General features: G+C 49.7%; 2 protein-coding genes and 1 non-coding gene across 5 annotated transcripts in view; all 3 read left to right on the top strand.

Annotated features, from left to right (window-relative positions):
* Aars (alanyl-tRNA synthetase) overlaps positions 1-13,043 on the top strand; it is a 33,299-nt gene extending 20,256 nt beyond the window's left edge. For all 3 annotated transcript variants that reach the window (XM_008822977.3, XM_029558587.1, XM_008822978.3), the window contains exons 10-21: positions 2,577-2,701; positions 3,191-3,335; positions 4,168-4,346; positions 5,249-5,362; positions 5,978-6,184; positions 7,646-7,830; positions 9,261-9,369; positions 10,380-10,493; positions 11,266-11,385; positions 11,505-11,591; positions 11,956-12,069; positions 12,478-13,043. In XM_008822977.3, coding sequence (XP_008821199.1) covers positions 2,577-2,701; positions 3,191-3,335; positions 4,168-4,346; positions 5,249-5,362; positions 5,978-6,184; positions 7,646-7,830; positions 9,261-9,369; positions 10,380-10,493; positions 11,266-11,385; positions 11,505-11,591; positions 11,956-12,069; positions 12,478-12,663 — 1,685 coding nt within the window. In that variant the 3' untranslated portion in view covers positions 12,664-13,043. The remainder of the gene's footprint in view (positions 1-2,576; positions 2,702-3,190; positions 3,336-4,167; positions 4,347-5,248; positions 5,363-5,977; positions 6,185-7,645; positions 7,831-9,260; positions 9,370-10,379; positions 10,494-11,265; positions 11,386-11,504; positions 11,592-11,955; positions 12,070-12,477) is intronic.
* A 142-nt stretch (positions 13,044-13,185) lies between these two features.
* Exosc6 (exosome component 6) lies at positions 13,186-15,440 on the top strand. The gene is given in 2 exon segments (XM_008822976.2): positions 13,186-14,470; positions 14,472-15,440. Coding segments are annotated over 2 exon segments (780 nt in total). The 5' UTR covers positions 13,186-14,213; the 3' UTR covers positions 14,995-15,440.
* A 5,040-nt stretch (positions 15,441-20,480) lies between these two features.
* Positions 20,481-20,551, top strand: Trnag-gcc. The gene has a single exon. It is a non-coding gene; the product is annotated as a tRNA-Gly (tRNA).
* The last annotated feature ends 332 nt before the right edge of the window (positions 20,552-20,883 follow it).

Here is a 20,883-nt window from a genome sequence, read left to right as displayed (position 1 = left end):
GACAGTGGGGTATTGAAGTCACCTACTATTAATGAGTTGGGGTTAATCTGGGTCTTAAAGTCCTGTAGTAGTGTTTTTATGAAGTTGGGTGCACCATAGTTTTGTGAATATATGTTCATGATTGTAAAATCTTCTTGATTTATTGTTCCTTTGATCAGAATGAAGTGGCCCTCTTTGTCTCTTCTGATTAGTTTTAAAGTCTATTTTTTCAGATGTTAGAATTGCAATGCCTGCTTTTTTCTTAGTACCATTTGCTTGGCATATTTTTTTTTCCATTGTTTCACCTTAAGATAGTGCCTGTCCTTGAAAGTGAGAGGAGTTTCTTGCAGACAACAAAAAGATGGGTTTTGTATCTTAATCCATTCAGCTAGTCTGTATCTTTTGACTAGGGAGTTCATTCCATTGATATTTAAAGTTATTAATGAAAGATGCATATAGATTTCCTGCCATTTTTATTTCTGTTTACATTCTTGATATAGCTGTGCATTTCCACAGTTACACCTTCATTGAATTTCTTTCCACAACCCCTTGGGTATAGTCATTCCTTTCTTCAGCTCTTTGTATTGCTTCCAGAACTCTCTGAAGGGCTGGTTTTGTGGACATGAATTCCTTCAGCCTATTTATGTCATGGAAGATTTTTCTTTCCCTTTGACTATAATAGACATTTTGGCTGGAATAGTCATCTTGGGTGGGATCTGTGGTCATTTAACACTGGGAATACTTTGGTCCAGGCTCTTCTGGCTTTCATAGTTTGCACTGAAAAGTCAGCTGTGATCCTAATGGCTTTTCCTTTATATGTGACTTGTTTCTCTTTTGCAGCTTTCAGGATTCTCTCTTTGTTCTGTACGTGTAGTGTTTTTGCTATGATGTGCTGTGGAGAGTTTCTTTTCTGGTCCTGTCTGTTTGGTGTTCTGTATGCTTCTTGTATTTGTATAGGCATGTCTTTCTTTAATTTTGGGAAATTTTCTTCTACAATCCTGTTGAAGATCTGGTCCATATTGTTATCCTGAGATTCTTCTTCCTCTATACCTATGATTTGTAAATTTGGTCTTTTCATGGTATCACACATTTCCTGCATATTCCATTCCTGTGCTTGAGATTTCTTAAATTTTTCATAGTCTTTGCTTGAGTGGTCCAGTTCATCCACTTTATCTTCCAGTCTTGATGCTGTTTTCCATTTCATTCATCCTATTGGTGAGGCTTTCTCCTGCCATTTCTAATTGGCTGAGTGTTTCCCTTCATTTCAGCCTGAGTAGTCTTCAATATTTCTAGCTCTTTTCTCAGTTCATTCAGAAGTTTATCCCTATCTTCCCTCAGTTCTTTGATTTTTTTTTTGTGTGTGTGTGTATGTTCTTTAAATTCACTGAATTCTTTTATCATGTTTATAATTGTTCTTTTGAGTTCCATGTCCTGCATTGTCTCTAGGGGGTTCTCATTGTACTCCTCTAGAGGACTGTTGGTGGGGATAAGTTATTTTGGATTTTCATGTTATTATTTTTTCTCTGTGATTTTGACATGTGAATTTCTTTTGTAGTTTCTGATTCTTATGTGAGACTCTAGTCTTCAAGTTTCGGTCTGCTTCTTTTTGTAAACTTAATATGCCTTTGTGGTTTACTTTTTGGGCATGAAAAGCTGGTTTGTCTAAGCTTCTGGTTCTCTCTTTTGATTTTTATATTGGAGTGGCCAGATTGCTTTTATCTTCAGGAGTTCCCACAGAGGCCCAAGTCAGATGAGGATCAAATGCTCTCAGGCTTTCTCCTAAGGTCTGGATCCCTCCAGGAAAGATTTTGGCCTTAGGAATTTAGGGTTTGGACTGGCCTGGGAGCAGGGCCCAGGAAAGATGCTGGTGTCGGGCAGGTGGTAGCCATGACACTCAGAGCTGCAAAGGGAGATGGGGGTTGGAAGAGGCCCCAAGGGCTCCTGGGGACTGCACTGAGGAACTGGGTTGGTCTGGATGCAAAGGATCAGGAAGCCAAAAGGTCAGCCCTGGTGTCCAGGAAAGGGGCTGGCGGTTGTGCAGCCCAGAGAAGCAGAAGGAGGTACGGGTGGGACCAGGCCCAGAGGGCTCCTGGGGACAAGAGGAAACTGGGTTGGTCCTGATGCAAAGGAACAGGAAGCAGTGGTGGTTCCCTCAGTGTCTGGGGCGCCAAGAGAAGGAATGGGACTGGACCCAGGCTCGGAGGAGAGATGGGTGGGGGAGATGGGAGGGTGAAAGGGGCTGGGGGAGTCAAGGCCAGAGGGCATGATCGACTTACCCTGGAGAGGCTGGAGAGGCTGACTAGGCCCAAAGGGCTCCTGGGGACCTCGAAAAGGAACTAGGTCCGTCCAGTTGCAAAGGATCAGGAAGCAGTGGTGGCCCCAGGCCGAGAGCTCAGCCCTGGCGTCCAGGAAACAGGCTGGCGGCTGTGCAGCCCAGGGAAACAGAGGCCCCCTCAAGTTTCTTATGGGATAATCCTAAAAGATTTGTCTTGCCTTGACTGTTTTCCCTCTGTCACTCCCAGCATCCTTTTGGGAGGGCTTGGCGTGGAAGAGGGGGGCCGTTAATGCTATTGACACAATTCCTTCGTGATGTGTAGGAGACACTGCTTGGCTCCTCTATGACACCTATGGCTTCCCAGTGGATCTCACTGGACTGATTGCTGAAGAGAAGGGCCTGGTGGTAGATATGGATGGCTTTGAAGAGGAGAGGAAGCTTGCCCAGGTAAAGACTATAGAAGTTGGCTTTCTAAGCATCTGTCTTCCAGATCACTAGACAACTTCCAACCTCCAGAGTGATTTTTTTATCCTTAATAAACTCTCTATCACCACCATCACCATCTCCCTTAAAAAAATGTGGGAAGTTAGCAGGGAAGCCGTTACCTACTCATACAAGGCAAACTTGATTTCTTTCCCTTAAAGGCTTTGAAATTCTTTTTTCTAGATCAGTGGTTCTTGACTGGGGGCATCTTAGTTTTCACAGCTGGGGTGGATATTCCTGTCACCTTGTTAGCAGAGTCCAGGGATGCTGCTCAGCATCCTGCATACAAGAGAGAAGCACCAAACCACAAAGACTGTTCTAGCCCCAAATGTCAGTAGTGCCGGGATTGAAGAATGCTGTTCTTTAGATTTCCCTTGGCCTCAGTTTAACAAGTCTGAAGTTCCTTATTCTCCTACATTGAGTTAACGAAGGCTTGTTTCTCTTAATTGGCAGCTGAAGTCACAGGGCAAGGGAGCAGGTGGGGAAGACCTCATTATGTTGGACATTTATGCTATTGAAGAGCTCCGGGCAACAGGTTTGGAGGCCACGGATGATTCTCCAAAGTATAACTACCATGCAGACTCCAGTGGTAGCTACGGTAAGCTGCTGGGCTCCTTCCACTTCCAAGCCGTCGGCCTATTATTTGGGGGCACTGAAGAGTCTCAATGTGCCTAGTAGTTCACACTGTGTACTTTTATTGTCACAGGCACCCTTGGCTGGTGGTTTCCTTAACTAGTAACTATTCTCAAGTAATTATAGTTACAGAACGCTGGGGGTTTTTTGTTGTTGTTTTTTTGTTTGTTTTTGTCTTTTTGAGACAGGGTCTTCCTGTAGCCGCAGCTGGCCTGGATTCACTATGGAGACCAGACTGGCCTCGAACTCACAGAGATCCTCCTGCCTCTGCCTCCCGAGTGCTGGGAATAAAGGTGTGTGCCACCATGCCTGGCTGATTTTTTTTTTTTTTTTAATCATAGGGAGGGTCCATGTATGTACTCAACCAATTTCCCCTAATTGTAATACCTTGTAGGAAAACAGATAATTGACCTTGAAATAATCCACAGTTTGTTGTTTAATTTTGCAGTAGTATAATAGGATTCTAGAGCAACTAAATAAATGGATATGTAATACATGCTTTTTGGTCCTGGCAGAGAATATACCAAAATCTCTATAAGTTTGATTATTTGTGTGTGTGTACACATTTATATAGTCTAATGGACTGTCTTCCAAATAAAATTATGCCATTAGGACCTAGGTAGAATTGAGAAATAGAATCTAGAAAATGGCAACTAAGACTATGTGAATGGGGGCAGGGGTTAGCGCAGTGGTAGTGTTTGTGTAGCATGTGTGAGGCCCTGGGTTCAGTCCCAGCACTGCAAAAAAAGTATCAACAGAATCATTGACCTCTCTTCCTGTTTCTGCATTTCCATTAGTGTTTGAGAGTACAGAGGCTACCGTGCTCGCTCTACGTAGGGAAAAGATGTTTGTGGAAGAGGTGTTCACTGGCCAGGAGTGTGGAGTGGTGCTAGACAAGACCTGTTTCTATGCGGAGCAAGGAGGGCAGATCTGCGATGAAGGCTACTTGGTGAAGGTTGATGACAGCAGTGAGGATGTAAGCCTGCACTTCTTTCCATTAGCTGTGGAGGGCTGGGCATGGAGCTGGGCAGCTTCTTTTGCTCCTTGGCAGTCTGAGCCTTAGGGAGCAGACCTGACAGGTATTTGGGTTGTGTTCTTTTATTGTTGGCTCTAATGGAGCTGCTTCGTACATCTGCTCCCTTCTCAGCCATTAGGTACCTTTGTTGGCGGGGAGGGAATCCCCGCAACCAGGATGCATAGCAAAAAAACTTGCTTCCTACAAGCTTCCTTATAAATAAGGTTAAACTGCTCTGTTTGGGTTGGTTGGTTGGTTGGCTGGTTTGGTTTTGTTGGCTTTTTGAGGCAGGGTCTCATTCTTATAGCACAGGTTGACCTTGAATTTCAAATAATCCTTTTGCCTCAACCTTCCCAATGCTGGAATTATAGGTGTGCATCGCCGTGCCCAGCGGAGAGCACTCTTGAAGGGCAAGCATTCTCAGAAAGCTCAGCCTTTTGCTTGGCCACTGCTGAGTTTTTGTTCCCAAGGAGTCTGTTACTTGATCTCCTTAAGCAACTGGCTCCTAATAATAGGATCTACTTCATAGGCATTTAAGATGTTCCTTGCTGGGGTAGAGTGCTTGCCTAGTATGCACAAGGCTCTGGGTTCAATTCCAGCACCAGTATAAAACTGGGAGTCGGGATGGACACCTGTAATTCTAACACTTGAGAGATGGAGGCAGGAAGATTGTGAGTCAAGGTCATCCTAGGCTACAAAATGATTTCAAAGGCATTGTGGGCTACAGAGACACCCTGCCTTTAAAAAGCCAGAGCTGCTTACTATGTATTTATTGTCTAAATAATGATAAGGGATATGTATGTAGATAAAGAATTGGTATATTTCAAACTTGTATTTACTTACTGGTTTCCTTGACAATGTAGAAAACTGAGTTTACGGTGAAGAATGCTCAGGTTCGAGGTGGCTATGTACTGCACATAGGAACAGTATACGGTACCCTAAAAGTCGGGGATCAAGTCCGGCTCTTCATTGATGAGGTAAGTTGCATTATGATGTTATTTATTTATTTATTTATTTATTTTTTGGTGTGGTTTTTTTTTTGTTTATTACATTTATTTATCATACATGCATGCACATGCCACAGCGTACTTGTGGCAATTGGAAGACAACTTACAGGAGTCAGTTCTCTCCTACCATATGGGTTCTGGGAATTGAACTCAGATTGTCAGACTGGGTGACAAGCACCTTTACCTGCTGAGCCATTCTGCAGGCCACATAGTCTTGATCACAATTACTTAGGTGCTGTGCTACTGCACAGGCAGCCAGAGGTAGCACGTAAACAAGTGAATGTAGCTGTGTTCTGACAAAAGCTCTTTAATTTACCAGAACTTAGCAAAGCAGACCACAGGTCAGATAGGGCCCATAGGCCCTAGTTTTCCCAATTTTGTTCTAAGCAGAGAAAGTGGGAAGGCATGCTCTTTCTCTTAAGGATATGTGTCACGTCTCACATCATCATGGTCAGAACTTAGTCATATGTCCACACTTCCCTGTAAGGAAAGCTGGGAAAAACACTGTTTACTCTGAGCAACCTCAGCTCAACAAGAATTCTACTGCTTGGGGATAGCTCTCTACTAGCCTCCTGCTCTTTGCAGCCCCGGCGGAGACCTATCATGAGCAACCACACCGCTACACACATTCTGAACTTCGCCTTGCGCTCAGTGCTTGGGGAAGCAGACCAGAAAGGCTCACTGGTTGCTCCTGACCGCCTTCGGTTTGACTTCACTGCCAAGGGAGCCATGTCCACCCAGCAGATCAAGAAGGCTGAGGAGATTGCCAACGAGGTGATTGAGGCAGCTAAGGTAGGCTCTGACATGTCTGAGGTCTTGGGAATGGGATGATTGAGCTGAGGTAGACGCTGACATGTCTGAGGTCTTGGGAATGGGATGATTGAGCTGAGGTAGACGCTGACATGTCTGAGGTCTTGGGAATGGGATGATTGAGCTGAGGTAGACGCTGACATGTCTGAGGTCTTGGGAATGGGATGATTGAGCTGAGGTAGACGCTGACATGTCTGAGGTCTTGGGAATGGGATGATTGAGCTGAGGTAGACGCTGACATGTCTGAGGTCTTGGGAATGGGATGATTGAGCTGAGGTAGACGCTGACATGTCTGAGGTCTTGGGAATGGGATGATTGAGCTGAGGTAGACGCTGACATGTCTGAGGCCTTGGGAATGGGATGATTGCGCTGAGGTAGACGCTGACATGTCTGAGGCCTTGGGAATGGGATGATTGCGCTGAGGTAGACGCTGACATGTCTGAGGCCTTGGGAATGGGATGATTGCGCTGAGGTAGACGCTGACATGTCTGAGGCCTTGGGAATGGGATGATTGCGCTGAGGTAGACGCTGACATGTCTGAGGCCTTGGGAATGGGATGATTGCGCTGAGGTAGACGCTGACATGTCTGAGGCCTTGGGAATGGGATGATTGCGCTGAGGTAGACGCTGACATGTCTGAGGCCTTGGGAATGGGATGATTGCGCTGAGGTAGACGCTGACATGTCTGAGGCCTTGGGAATGGGATGATTGCGCTGAGGTAGACGCTGACATGTCTGAGGCCTTGGGAATGGGATGATTGCGCTGAGGTAGACGCTGACATGTCTGAGGCCTTGGGAATGGGATGATTGCGCTGAGGTAGACGCTGACATGTCTGAGGCCTTGGGAATGGGATGATTGAGCTGAGGTAGACGCTGACATGTCTGAGGTCTTGGGAATGGGATGATTGAGCTGAGGTAGACGCTGACATGTCTGAGGTCTTGGGAATGGGATGATTGAGCTGAGGTAGACGCTGACATGTCTGAGGTCTTGGGAATGGGATGATTAAGCTGAGGTAGGCTCTGACATTTCTAAGGACTTGGGAATGAGATGACTGAACTGAGGTAGATGCTGTCACGTCTGAGGTCTTGGGTCATGAGCCTCATTCTTTCCTGCACCATCACTTTCTGTCAGCAGTCAAGATGTTCCCATTCTGTTGTGCCATGTCTAGACTTACCCGAAAGCAGGCTCTCAGACTGCTTTTGCAGCAATTGGGGGTGGGGAGTTTGACGTCCTGCTTCCTTAAACAGCCAGTGCTCTTGCAGTTACATGCTGTTTCCACTTCAAATTTGGCTCATAGTTGACCTAACAGGCTCTGCTTTATGCACAGCCAGGTTACAGTCTTGGAGTCCTGGCTGCAGGCCTGTGTTCTCTCCACTGTGTCTTCCTTTATCTTCAGAGACTTTTCCAGCTTCTTTCCTAACCCCCTGTCATCTTTCTGTGGCAGCCCGTCTATACCCAGGATTGTCCCCTGGCAGCAGCAAAAGCTATCCAGGGCCTGCGAGCTGTGTTTGATGAAACCTACCCTGACCCTGTGCGAGTCGTCTCCATTGGAGTCCCAGTGTCCAAGCTGTTGGATGACCCCTCTGGGCCTGCTGGCTCCCTCACTTCTGTTGAGTTCTGTGGAGGAACGTGAGTTCTTATGGGAGGGGCAGCAGTATGAAGAAGTATGAAGCAAGTATGCTTCTTGTTAGTCTGGCATCACCCTTTGAGGAAATGGGACTAGGCTAGATCAACTCATTTTCCCTTGTTTTTTGTGTTTGTCATGCTGTTGATGGAACTCAGGGTCTTGCACATACTAGATATGTACTCTACCATTGAGTCTTAAATTCTCACTTTTCTAAGGTTAAAATGATGTCCAAACAAGATGCCTACAAATCCTGACATCCTCATGGTCCAATCAGACCCCTCAGTGTCTGACATTAATTATTCCTTGGGTTTCTGATGAAATGTTCTTCCTACCAGAAAAAGATGAAAAACATTAAACACACACTTAAAATTGCTTGTTCCCTAAGGCCATCCTAACAAAAAGACTGGTGGCAATTTGGGATTCAGCAAGGCATGGTGTGCTCATGGAGCTCCTGCTGTAGTCTCAACTCTGCCTATCCTGTGCCTACTTGATTCCCTTTGCCAGCTTAAGCCTCTTGTCAGCCCCTTGTCTCAGCACAGACGTGCTAGACCTGGCTTGGGAGAGCCCGTTGTTTCTACCAATTTAGATCCCTTCATAAGAATGGGGTCCTTGATCCGGGCATGGTGGTGCACACCTTTAATACCAGCAACTGGGAAGCAGAGGCAGGAGGATCTCTACGAGTTCAAGGCCAGCCTGGTCTATAGTGAGTTCCAGGGCAGCTGGGGCTACAAGGAGACCCTGTCTCCAAAAGACCCCCCCCCCAAAAAAAAAGAATGGGCTCTTTGGGGGAAGGTTGTGGTGGCCTGGACAGTTCCTCATTCCAAAGGAAGCCTGGTGGAGATCCACCTGCCTCTTCCTCCTGAATGCTGGAATTAAAGGTGTGCAACACTATACCTAGCCCTTAATAAAGTAATCTTAATGAAGTAATCCTTCAACATTCTTAGTGAGCATTTATACATATAAAAATATAGCTTATGCCGGGCATGGTGGCACACACCTGTAGTCCCAGCACTTGGGAGGCAGAGGCAGGCAGAGCTCTGTGAGTTCAAGGACAGCCTGGTCTACATAGTGAGTTCCAGGACAGCTGGGGCTACAGGGAGACCCTGCTTCAAAAAGACGAAATATATATATATATAGAGAGAGAGAGAGAGAGAGAGCGAGAGAGAGAGAGAGAGCTATGTTCCACCAAAAGCCAAAGAATGTCATCCAGAACCTCATAACAGTAGTATTGAATTAGAAAGTAGGGATTACAGCACTTTCCTGACTGCCTCCTTTGATTTTCGTAACAGTCATGTGAGGGAGTCTTGACACCTGCCCCCTTGAGAAATGTCCTTCAGAGTAAAAGGCATTTACCTACTGTGAGGGATTGCTTCAGAGGAGGACACCAGGGCACCTGGACTTGTCTTCATAGCCTTCATGTTCTGCCCTTCAGGCATCTGCGGAACTCAAATCACGCAGGAGCTTTCGTGATAGTGACTGAAGAAGCCATAGCCAAGGGTATCCGGAGGATTGTTGCTGTCACAGGTGCTGAAGCCCAGAAGGTAAGCAGGTCAGGCTGGCACCAAATCCATAGAACAAACAGTTCTGTGGCTGCTGTAGTCAGGATGAAAGTATAGGCAGTGCTGTACCCCCATGTGCACCAGTACCCCTGCCTGGTAGAAGAAAGCCACCACCACACAGGATCACCTAGCTGTCCTGTTTAATCTTTTAAATTTGGGGGCAGTGAGATCACTTAGTGGATAACGGTGCTTGCCTGGCAAGCCTGATGACCTGGGTTCAATCCCTAGAATCCATGTAATGGTGGAAGGAGAAAATGGACTCCATAATCTGACCTCCACATACACGTTGTCCACTGTGTACTCACATACATGATATATACTCACACAATAAGAATCAAGTAAAAATTTAAAAATACATGTCTCAGGGGCTGGAAAGATTGCTCAGCAGTTAAGAATACTGGCTGCTTTTGCAGAGGACCTAGGCTTGGTTCCCAGCACCCACGTGGCAACTAACAACAGTCTATAACTCCAATTCCAGGAGACCTGACACCCTCTTCTGGTCTCTGCAAGCATTGCATGCGTGCATAAGCATGCTTAGATATATTTAGGCAAAACACTCATATAAATACAAATTAAAATGAAAATTTCTTTTAATTATTTATAATATATATAAAATAGCATCAAGGGGGAAAAAATTAGGTAAATTCTGCCTCCTACTCCCAGCATCTGTGAGAATGTAAGCCAGAGCAGCTGCTGATGCCCTTCCCTTCTCTACGTATGCCAAGGGGATGTGTACCTAGTGTGAGGTGCGTGGCATAGAGGGACATGGCTGTAAGGGTGTGACTATAGCTTGTGCTGGATCCTGAGGGACAGTCATTTCACTGGGTGAAAGGGCTTCTGATTTGAGTAATTGCTCACCGTTGAACCTGAGTTAAGAGTGCTGGCTAGATATGTGAGGCAGGAGCAGTACTCTGAGGTGGGAAATTGCTAGTACTTGCTTCCTGAAGGCAAGAAACTCTTGATGTTTACAGCTCTGATTGTCCCCCTCCTAGGCTCTCAGGAAGGCAGAGAGCTTGAAGAAATCTCTCTCTGCAATGGAGGCCAAAGTGAAGGCCCAGACCGCACCCAACAAGGATGTGCAGAGGGAGATCGCGGACCTTGGTGAGGTAGGGATGAGCCTTCCTTCTTAGGGCCTGCTCATTCCTTAGTAAGCATGAGGAGTAAGACCATCCCTGTGCTTGAAATTTTGTTTGGGAAGGTTTTGTTTTGAAAGTTGGGGTCTTAGGCCAGGTGTGGTGGGGCATGCCTTTAATCCCAGTACTCCAGAGGCAGAGGCAGGTGGATCTCTCTGAGTTCAAGGCCAGCCTGGTCTACATAGCAAGTTCCAGGCTAGATGGGACTACAGGGTGACCCTGTCTCAAAAAGGCCAAAAACAAACAAACAGAAAAGATAGGGTCTCATTCTGTAGCCCAGAATAGCATGGAACACACAGTGTAGCCTAGGATGGCTTCAGATTTGGATCTGTTTTCTAGCCTCAGCCTTCTGTCTGTAGGCATGAACCAATACCCTGGAGCTTTTATTTGAGAAAATATCCCACAAAACAGCCCTGGCTGTCCTTGAACTCTGTAGCCCAGTGACTGGTGTTTCTTGGTATGTTGGGCTTCCAGTGTTCATAGCCTGGTAATCACCAGGTCTTACATGGGAGCTGAGCCTCTTGATAATGCCCTTCTCTCACCAGCCCTGCTTGAGACTGCTGTTGCAGGTACTACAGTGACTAGTTTCAAAGCCATCAGATACCTTTGTGTTTTTCTCTCTTTTCCCAGATACTAGCCTTGGAAGACTTTGATTCAAAGACAGAAGGGTAGGGTGGAATGGGCTGGAATCTCACCCTACCTCCTTAAAGCCCAGACTCAGGTGCCCATCTGGTTCTGGTTCCAGGCCCTGGCCACTGCAGTCATCCCCCAGTGGCAGAAGGATGAACAACGGGAGACACTGAAATCCCTGAAGAAGGTCATGGATGACCTAGACCGAGCCAGCAAGGCTGATGTGCAGAAGCGAGTGAGTCCTGGCTGTGTTGGCAGCTGGAAGAGGTTTTCTTGGGCACAGGCTGGCAGGACAGCTACCTGGGTTTCCAGTGTGGCCCCTTGGCCTGAGCCTCTCTCCTGGACTTCTTGCAGGTATTAGAGAAGACAAAACAGCTCATCGACAGTAACCCCAACCAGCCTCTGGTCATCCTGGAGATGGAGAGCGGCGCCTCAGCCAAGGCAACCAGGGGCTGGGCCAGGCCTGTCCACTGAATCCATCTGTTCCCTCCAAGCCTTGTCAGCCCTGTAGTGACTCTGAGCCGTACTGTCCCCTGAGGGCCCACTGCCTAGAATTGAGTTAGGCTGAGCCATGGAAGAATCTAGTGACCCAAGGAAGAAGCAGATCCTTGGGGGATGGAAGGCAGACTCAGAGCCTGAGTGTGGGCAGGGTCCTGCCAGCAGTTTCTTCTGTGGGATCCTGGGGACATCATCTGCACTTGAAAGGGAGTGGGGTGGTGCTCTGAGGGCTGAGCTCCACAAACTTCCTTGTGGACAGCAAGGCTCTATGCCTTAGAGCTGTCCTGACACCAAGTTCTCCCCTCAGGCCCTAAATGAAGCCTTGAAGCTTTTCAAGACACATTCACCTCAGACTTCTGCGATGCTGTTCACAGTGGATAATGAGGCTGGCAAGATCACATGCTTGTGTCAAGTTCCCCAGGTCAGAACTGTGTGCACACTCATTCCAAAGCCTACAAACCCCAGGGCCAGAAGAAGCACTGACTGTAGCTTCTCAGACAGCAGCTATTCCACAGTGTTTACCAAGATTGTGTTTGTGTGTGTGCGGCCCTCATGAGAAGTTGCTGATCCGTTCATCCGCTTGTCACCTTCAGTACCTCTTACCCTCAAGCCACCTTGTTGGTGAATGTAGTAACTGTACTAGCTGATGCCTGGCTTTGCTGTTTGTCCTCATCTTGGCAGTGGCCCTGGCTGTTCCCCAGTCTCTGCCTCTGGTAGTGTCACCCTGGAAAGGAGCAGGTGTCGGTGGCTCCCCCTTTGTTGTGTCCCTCCATTCCTCCTTCAACCACATCTTCTATTCTGACTCCCACTTCCCCTTCCTATCTTGCAGAATGCAGCCAACCAAGGCCTAAAAGCCAGCGAGTGGGTCCAGCAGGTGTCGGGCCTCATGGACGGCAAAGGTGGAGGCAAAGATGTGTCCGCCCAGGCCACAGGCAAGAATGTGGGCTGCCTGCAGGAAGCACTGCAGCTGGCCACGTCCTTTGCCCAGCTCCGCCTGGGAGATGTGAAGAACTGAGGGGAGGGAGGCCCTCACTGGGAAGCACTTACTTCCCTGTCACCAGATGTGTGAGGATGCATGAGCTCAGCCAGGAGCTTTCCATCTAACACAAGGACATTTGAATTTGAGTCTTGGGACCTTTAAGCAGCCCTATCCATCCTAATCCAGCAGTAACTGGAAGAACCTGGAGCTGTCCTGTGATTCATTGGCCCTTTCCATTACTGCTCTGAGCCACACATGTCAGCACCATCTGTTTAGAGCCATGACCCCTGGATTGCTATTTAACATCCTCATGCTCATGTCTAGATAAGGTCTTTCTGCCGGCCTGAGGCTTCTAGGTCTGCAAGTAGGAAGCCTTTTTGCTGCAGAAAATAAAAAGGACCATGTGCAATACTTGATGATGGCATACATTCTACTCTTTCTCCTGAGGTGGACCCTGGCTCCCTGCTTGCAGAATACAGGCTTTGGTTCCAGCTAGTTTCTGATTGCACTCCAGAGTCTATCCTGAGACCCTTGAACTTTGGGAATGGTCTCTGGGGTAGCAGAGCTGGAGGCAAAATAGATGGGGTGAAATGAAGAGATACATTTAGTAGAAGAAAAAATGTTCAGCTGAGTTCTTTCAGAGAAGCATTTTTCTCAGCCTCTTGGGACAACCCCTCAATGTCTGGGGGCCCACGGCCCTCCTCTGCCTCCCTTTCAAGCTGCTGGTATGAGGTTAGGCAACTAACTTAGGCAGTACTGAGGGTGCAGGTGTCTCCCAACAACTGCCCCAGACTTGCTTCCTTAACCCAAAATAGGTTTAGGACCCCAGCCTGGCCCTGAATACAGTTTGTCCAGGTCTATAAACAGCAGGGTTTGGAAGCAGCAGTGTGCAGGAGGTAAAGGTACTGCCTGCTTGTGCCAGTTCCTAAGTGGAGCAGGCTGGCCTTAGGGCTTGAGGTCACTCCTGGTCCTGCTGATAGGGTGGAGAAGAGAGCAGAGCTAGGTGGAAGGGTGTGACCTGAGGGTCTTGAAGAGCAAGGTGCCTCATGAGGAATGTTAGGAGTAGGAAGACTTGGGGGAGGGTCTTTTTGAGACAGGGTCTCCCTGTAGCCACAGCTGTCCCGGAACTCGCTAAATAAACCAGGCTGGCCTCAAACTTCCAGAGATCCACCTGCCTCTGCCTCCCGAGTGCTGGAACTACAGGCACATGTCACCATGTCTGGCAGGAATAGAAAGATTTTATAGCCCAGGATAGAAAGAGGTATTCCACCCACTCTTTGAACAAGTGTTGAAGCCAGTCAGGGCACTGGGTACAGGACTAAACAAAAAGCCCTCACCTTCAAGGGCAAGATCTCGGAGAAAAGTCTCGGTACAGATTTAAATGACAACAAGTCAGTGGGGCCAGCTCAGCTTCCACTTTAGGGTCCGCTGGGTCCAGCTGTACCTCGCTGTGTTTCCTCCACGCCGCCAGGGGGCAGTGCGACCTCCTGCCGCTCTCCCGATAGCCTTCGCGCGAGCGCGCATCTTAAGCGGGCGTGAGAGCAGGAGCTCCGCGGGCGGAAGCGGTTCCCACGTCGGACGCCACCATGCCGGGAGACCATCGCCGCATCCGCGGACCTGAGGACTCTCAGCCGCCACAGCTCTACGTAGCTGAGAAAGACGAGACGCCCGTCGCCCGCGACCCGACGCGGCTGCGGCCGGTGTACGCGCGCGCCGGGCTGCTGAGCCAGGCCAAGGGCTCGGCCTACCTAGAGGTGGGAGGTACCAAGGTGCTGTGCGCTGTGTCTGGCCCGCGCCAGGCCGAGGGCGGCGAGCGCGGCGGCGGCCCCGCCGGAGCCGGCGGCGTTCCGCCGCGCGCCCTTTTCGGGTCGCCGGCGCCGCGCGCCCCCGGGCGGAGGCGAAGAGCGCGAGTTGGCGCTGGCGCTGCAGGAGGCGCTGGAGCCCGCGGTGCGCCTGGGCCGCTACCCGCGCGCGCTGCTCGAGGTATCCGCGCTGCTGCTGGAGGACGGCGGCTCGGCGCTGGCCGCAGCGCTCACGGCCGCCGCGCTTGCGCTGGCGGACGCGGGAGTGGAGATGTACGACTTGGTGGTGGGCTGTGGCCTGAGCCTCGCGCCGGGGCCCGAGCCCACCTGGCTGCTGGATCCCACGCGGCTGGAGGAGGAGCATGCTTCCGCCGGCCTCACCGTGGCACTCATGCCGGTGCTCAATCAGGTGGCCGGGCTGCTGGGTAGCGGGGAAGGCGGTCAGACTGAGAGCTGGGCGGATGCGGTGCGCCTGGGCCTCGAGGGCTGTCAGCGCCTCTACCCGGTGCTGCAACAGTGTCTGGTGCGGGCTGCACGCCGGAGGGGCGCCGCCGCCCAGCCCTGAAACCACCTGAGCCACGAGATCGCGAGAACCGAGCTGCCACCGTCCGGAGCGGAAAGGACCAAGCTGTTGGCAGTGGATAATGCGCCGAGCTGAGGAACACTTGGGACTGGGGAGTTGCGCGCATACCACCAGTGCACCTCACAGCCGTGTGGAAAGGCTTTTTGCAAACTCTTCCATTAAGGGGGCTTTGCTACTTGAGCTACTTGAGCATCCAGCTCTGACTCGATTGGAGAAATTCCCTAAAAACAGCCTTATCACCTAGATGGAAAGGACTATGCTGGATTTACCTGGTAAATGAGACTTGAAGTTACAGTCTTGTAAGGAATGGACCCTGTGCAGGCCGGCCTAGGACTCCCGACGTAGAACACCTGGGCTACCTACTGAGAGTATGGACAAGGCTCTGCCTTCTCACTACTGAAGCTAAAACATAAAATCCTTTTTATACCTGGAAAAAAAAAAACTTCTGTTGTGGTTTTTCTTGGTTTTAGGGGTTTTTTTTGTTTGGTCTTTTTTTGTTGTTACACTTGTATAGTGTGTGTGTGTGTGTGTGTGAAGGCACTTACGTTGGAGGTCAGAGGACAACTTGCAGGAGTTGGTTCTCTTTCCACCATGCAGGTCCTGAGACTTAACTCGAACTGTTGTCAGGCGCAGCGGTGGGTGCCCTTTACCTGCTGAGCTTTCTTACTTGCCCATGATTTAAAGAACTGTGGTGGTTGCATGCCTTTAATCCCAGCGCTCAGGAGGCAGAGGCAGGTGGATTGCTGAGTTCGAGGCTAGCCTGGTCCACATAGTGAGTTCCAGGCCAGCTGGGGCTATAAGGAGACCCTGTCTCAAAAATACCAAAAAAAAAAAAAGTGCTCTAATGGGCAGTATGTTCTTGACCCTGTATGCCAAGGGTTTGGGTCAGCATTGCCCTAAACGTTCCTGCCCATTAGCTCATTGTAAGAAGAGGCAGGCTATTTTACTGAAGCAGCTGCAGTGCTTTGGAGGAGAAAATGGGTGTCTAACCACACACACCAGTAGAGTCTAGTGCAGCTGCTGAGATGGCAAGACTGGTGGGGAGGGTTAAGTGACTTCAGTAGAACTGAGTGCACCCCCATCCTCTCCCTTGGCTTAGTAAGGAGGAAGACCATGTCTTGGGGGTGGGTAGCTGGAAAGGGTTCTCTGGGTGGAAGCTGAATCCCAGCCTTTCTTGGCCAGTATAGCAACACAGCTAGAGGCTTCCACTGCTGGTGGGAAGTAGGGTCCTGGGCTAACCACATCATCTGGTGTCTCCTGTCCAGCCTTGGCACCTGGGAGCAAGGCTCAGTGCAACATGGACTGTCAGTAGTGAGCTCCTAAATGCTGGGAAACCAGATGCTGCCTGGCTATTCTGTGAGGGAGAGCTGGCCTAACTGACCAGGCAGGTAAAGTCTTGCCTGTGTGTCTAGCTCCCGAGCCCTGCTGGTCTGCACTCATGATGGGAGAAAGCTCTGTAAGACAGCTGTTGAGTTTAGGTTCCTTTGAGATCTGACTGCTTCTCTTGAAGTTGACCAAGGAAGCCCAGGGAACAGGGGCTCTGGAAGCACAATTAGAACCCCTGAAAGCAGGGAAAGGTCCTAGTTATAGAGCGATGGCCGGCTCAGTGGTTAAGTGTGCCCACTACTCTTGCAGAGTACCTGAGTTTTGTTCCTTTCACTCAGGGCAGCTCACAGCTTCCTGTAGCTCCTGGAAATCTGACCTCAGTCCTCTGCAGGCACCTGCACTCATGCACATACACATAAACATAATTAAAAATAAAATCTTTAAAAAGGGGGCTGACTAGGGCTAGAGATGCTCAGTAGTTAAAAAGACTGTACTACTCTTAGACCCAAATTCAGTTCCTAGCACCCAAATCAGGTAGCTGACTAGGGCTAGAGATGCTCAGTAGTTAAAAAGACTGTACTACTCTTAGACCCAAATTCAGTTCCTAGCACCCAAATCAGGTAGCTCACAACTGCCTTTAACTCCAGCTCCAGGGGATCCATCCAACACCCTCTTCCAGCCTTCATGTGTATCTGAACACACGTAACATGGACATACATAAATAAAAATAATCTTTAAGGACCCCTGACTGGGAAGAAATGCAAATGTTATCTTTTTGATATATTTTTCTAGAGCAAATTCAAAATATATATTCTAGTAAGTGCAAAAAGAAACCAACATAAAAATTATACCCCAATCTTGAAAGGATGGCTTTGTAAGGTGGACACACAACCTTACACCTCAGTGTCACTGTAGGAACACAAATGGGCTTCATGTCTGTGGCTGTAGAAAGCCAGGCCAGCTGCTGCATGGTGCTCCGCACCACCAGGTCTAGATATCAACGGGCATTCTGCCATCAATGAGGGCTGATGGTGCTGTTTGGGTTCAGGATGCTGTCAGTTCCATGAGCTGCTGCTGGGCTGTGTACCCTCCCCACCTGCCCACCCCAAGAGTCACAGAAACAACCTCCAAAGCTAAACCCACAACCATAGGGAGGCTTCCTGGTAGGGCTCACCAACAGGTGCTTCAGTGCTAGAAAGGTTAATTTGGGCTGTATGGGTACAACCAGGGCCTTCAAAAAATATGCAAGCTAAGAAAAGCTATCTAAGAAGTCATATGGAGCTGATCCTGGAAGGGTTCCCACTTGCTACTGGCTGTCCGGGTGGGATGCTTGATTCTTCACCTGTAGAAAACCATAGAGGATGGGAGGCATAGCTGAGGAAAGAGGGCCATCTGTAACATCTAGCCCAGAGGATCTGATGCCCCATTCTGACCTCCACAGGCATTGCACGACACAGGTGCACTTACACACAAGCATAACACACATATACATAAAATAACTATTTTTTAAAAAAATGGCTGTTACCAGTCCAGATTTGGATCATTTGCATCCAGGAGTGTAAGTAAGCCACAGGGAACATGATATAGTACAGCCTCAAGACCCTGAGGCAGCCAGTGGGGTGAGACCAGGAAGAAGGCAGAAATTTGCATTTTAACAAACTTACTAGGCGGTTTTTATGCAAGGGATATGGAACATGTTATATTCCTACAAAGCTCACATCACCTCTTCCTCCTTCTGTCCAGAAGAAAATGGTATTTCAGCCCAGGTCTGACTGACTGACCCAAATGCCCACTGCCTGACTGTAGCCCTTGGTCGAGCTGAGTCAATCAAGTCCAGAATCAAGGGGATTAGAAAGCAGGGTGGGTGGGGCTGTTCTAGGCACTGCTTTGGGGCAGAAGTTGCAAGTCACTCTGTAGCTTACTCCTGCAGGGTCCTCCATAAAACAGTGTCCTGTCCTTGCTCACAGAGAGCCCACAGGGACCAAAATAAACCCAGTGGAGAAGGGAAGGAGAGAAGACCACTTGCTGTCTGCACCTTGTCTGTGTTTTCCTGGGACCTATCTGCCTCTGCACAGGTCATCTGGCCCCTGGGCTCCTGCTGGGACTCAGCATTTCTGCATGAGGAACCTTCACTTCCAGGACCCCTGTTCTCTTCACTGACCTTTGTCCCTGTGCAGAGAGTCAACAGTAAATAGTCAAGTTTGGAGGGGCCCCAGATGACACCATCAGGAATCTAAGATGTCAGAGAAGAAGAGAGGGGATGGGACAAGATGCTGCTTTGACTCCAGATAGCTGAGTGACAAGGGTATCAAGACGACCTTAGAGGTTCTCTTGCCACAGGAGGCACCAGGAGTGGAGGAGAAGGGCAATGCGGGAGAGGGGCCTGCAGTCACAGAAAGCCACCGACAAGAAATCCCCAGTGCCCTGGTATTTTCCAGAGCAGGAAAAATGGGCTCATGAAAGTGGGGCCTGCTCCTACCCACTTTTTTTCCCCACCCCACCCCATCCCTGAAGTACCTGACCTGCATGTTGTTCTCTCCACTGGTCCATGCACTGCAGACACTCCAACAGGCTGTCCACCTGGGCTTTGATCTGACTCAGCTCCCTCCTGATAAAATCCAGTGCAGTTGGGACTGCTAGGAGAGGGGGCAGTGTTGATGCCAGGGACAGAGAGCAGTACTGGGGCCCTTCTCAGCCTGCCCTCACTTCAGAGGTACTCAGCTCCTGTCTAACACTGAAAATGAGGACTATGCCTCCTGACTTACGCTTTATTTGCCCTAGGGACAGGTAACTATTCCTGGAGGACTTGTAGGGGCTGCAGTTGCTCTTGACCCCTCCAATTAGGTGGGTCCTTCGAACTTTAGCAGGCACCTGGTTGATGAGTGCAGAGGTCCTCTTGTTTTTGTTCATCCTAAAGAAACAGGAGAGAGGGAGTCAAACCAACCAGCTCCCCACCCCAACCCCAGGACACAGGTAATAAGACCCACCCACCTGGAGGGAGTGCTATCTCTGTGTAGCTGATAGTTCAGTTCATAGTTACTGCTGAGGAGAGAAATGAGATGGGGGGAGCCAGTTTCTCCCTGTCTCTCCCACACATAGCCCAGGGTGGCCTCAAACTCTATGTAGCTAAGGCTGACCTTGAACTCCTGATCATTATACCTCCTCCTGTAGCCCTTCTTTTGAATGCTAGGCTTCTTCATCAGAATTAAAAAAAAAAAAAAAAAAAAAACCCTCGGGGCTTTTTTATTAGGGAGACCACAGCAGACCAGCTTCCCCCTAGATGGACTCTACCCCTCCCCACTACCAAGTTCCAGGTGGCAATAGGGGACAAGTGCTTGTCCAGCCAGAGTCTGGCCCTCCAAAGGCTGCTCTGCTCTGCTGGAGCCTGGCACCGCTGAGGCTGGAGAATGCAGTCTGGCAAAGGATGAAAGGGAAGAGCTGTCAGAGCCCCACATCACAGTAGGGGTGCGAAGGCTTTAATCCTGAAGTGGGAATTGCCAGGATGCGGAGGCCAGCTGAGCAGGGCCAGCAGGAAGGGTTAAGGCTGCCGCCTAAGCACCTGCTCTTGAGGACCAGCTCCCCCGAAAGGTCCCAGGCTCACAAGGGCGGTTTCACCCCTTCACATATGCGGAGGGGTGGGGTTCTCCCCTTCCCGGGCGTGAAGGGCTTGTGCGCACATAGACCATCAGATGCTGCCAGGGACCCTGCTGGAGAGGGTGAGGAGTTGGGAATGAGGCTGCAAAGTTCGGAAACAGCTGTCTGATACTGTCGCCTACATGCTCAGGCCACCCCACCCCACCCCAGGGCAGAGTAAAGGGCAGGGTGCCGGCCTTCCCTTACAGCCTGCAGGGTCCCCAGACCGCGAGATTTCCGGCCACCCCTGCTTCCTGGCTTTAGGAGGTTTGGGTGGGCGGCTGCGGAAGCGCAGGAGAAAAAGCGAGCAGGCGCAGGTCACCGCGGGGAAGGCGTGCATCCCCCTCCCGCCAAGTGGAGTCCCCGGGGAGGAGAATCGTACCCAGAACCGGAGAAGCCTCAGAGCATCAATGCTGCTTCTGGGCGGCAGGGAACAGTCCTCCGAGCCCTGCATGGTGCCTAGGACCCACCACTACCTGGGCTATAAAGAGAAAGCTTCTCTCACGGGAGCATTGGTGGTTCAGTGGTAGAATTCTCGCCTGCCACGCGGGAGGCCCGGGTTCGATTCCCGGCCAATGCACAGCTCGGCTTTTTCCTCCTCACTTTATTTCCCAAATGGTTGTCTCAAGTAATCCGAAATTAGCTTTGCTAACAGCAGCTCAAGTTGAGAGAGGGGGGGGGGAGAGGGAGAGGGGAGAGAGCGAGAGCCGCACCGTGGGAATGGCTCTGTGGGGTGGAGCAGCAGGGGACCCATGTGGACCAGTCCTTCCGTCACAGCTTTCCCTCCACGTGGACAAAATCCGTTTTGAGTCCCAACTCTCCTGGCCTGACTTTGACCACTTATTAAGAGAATCCATCCAATTTCTTAATGCTCAGCAAAGCGCATGCCCAGCCTGTCCCTCCTCTGGGGAC

Source organism: Nannospalax galili, unplaced genomic scaffold (genome assembly GCF_000622305.1).
Source record: "Nannospalax galili isolate Female #2095 unplaced genomic scaffold, S.galili_v1.0 scaffold568, whole genome shotgun sequence".
NCBI lineage: Eukaryota > Metazoa > Chordata > Mammalia > Rodentia > Spalacidae > Nannospalax > Nannospalax galili.
This window is presented reverse-complemented; position numbering and strand designations above follow the sequence as displayed.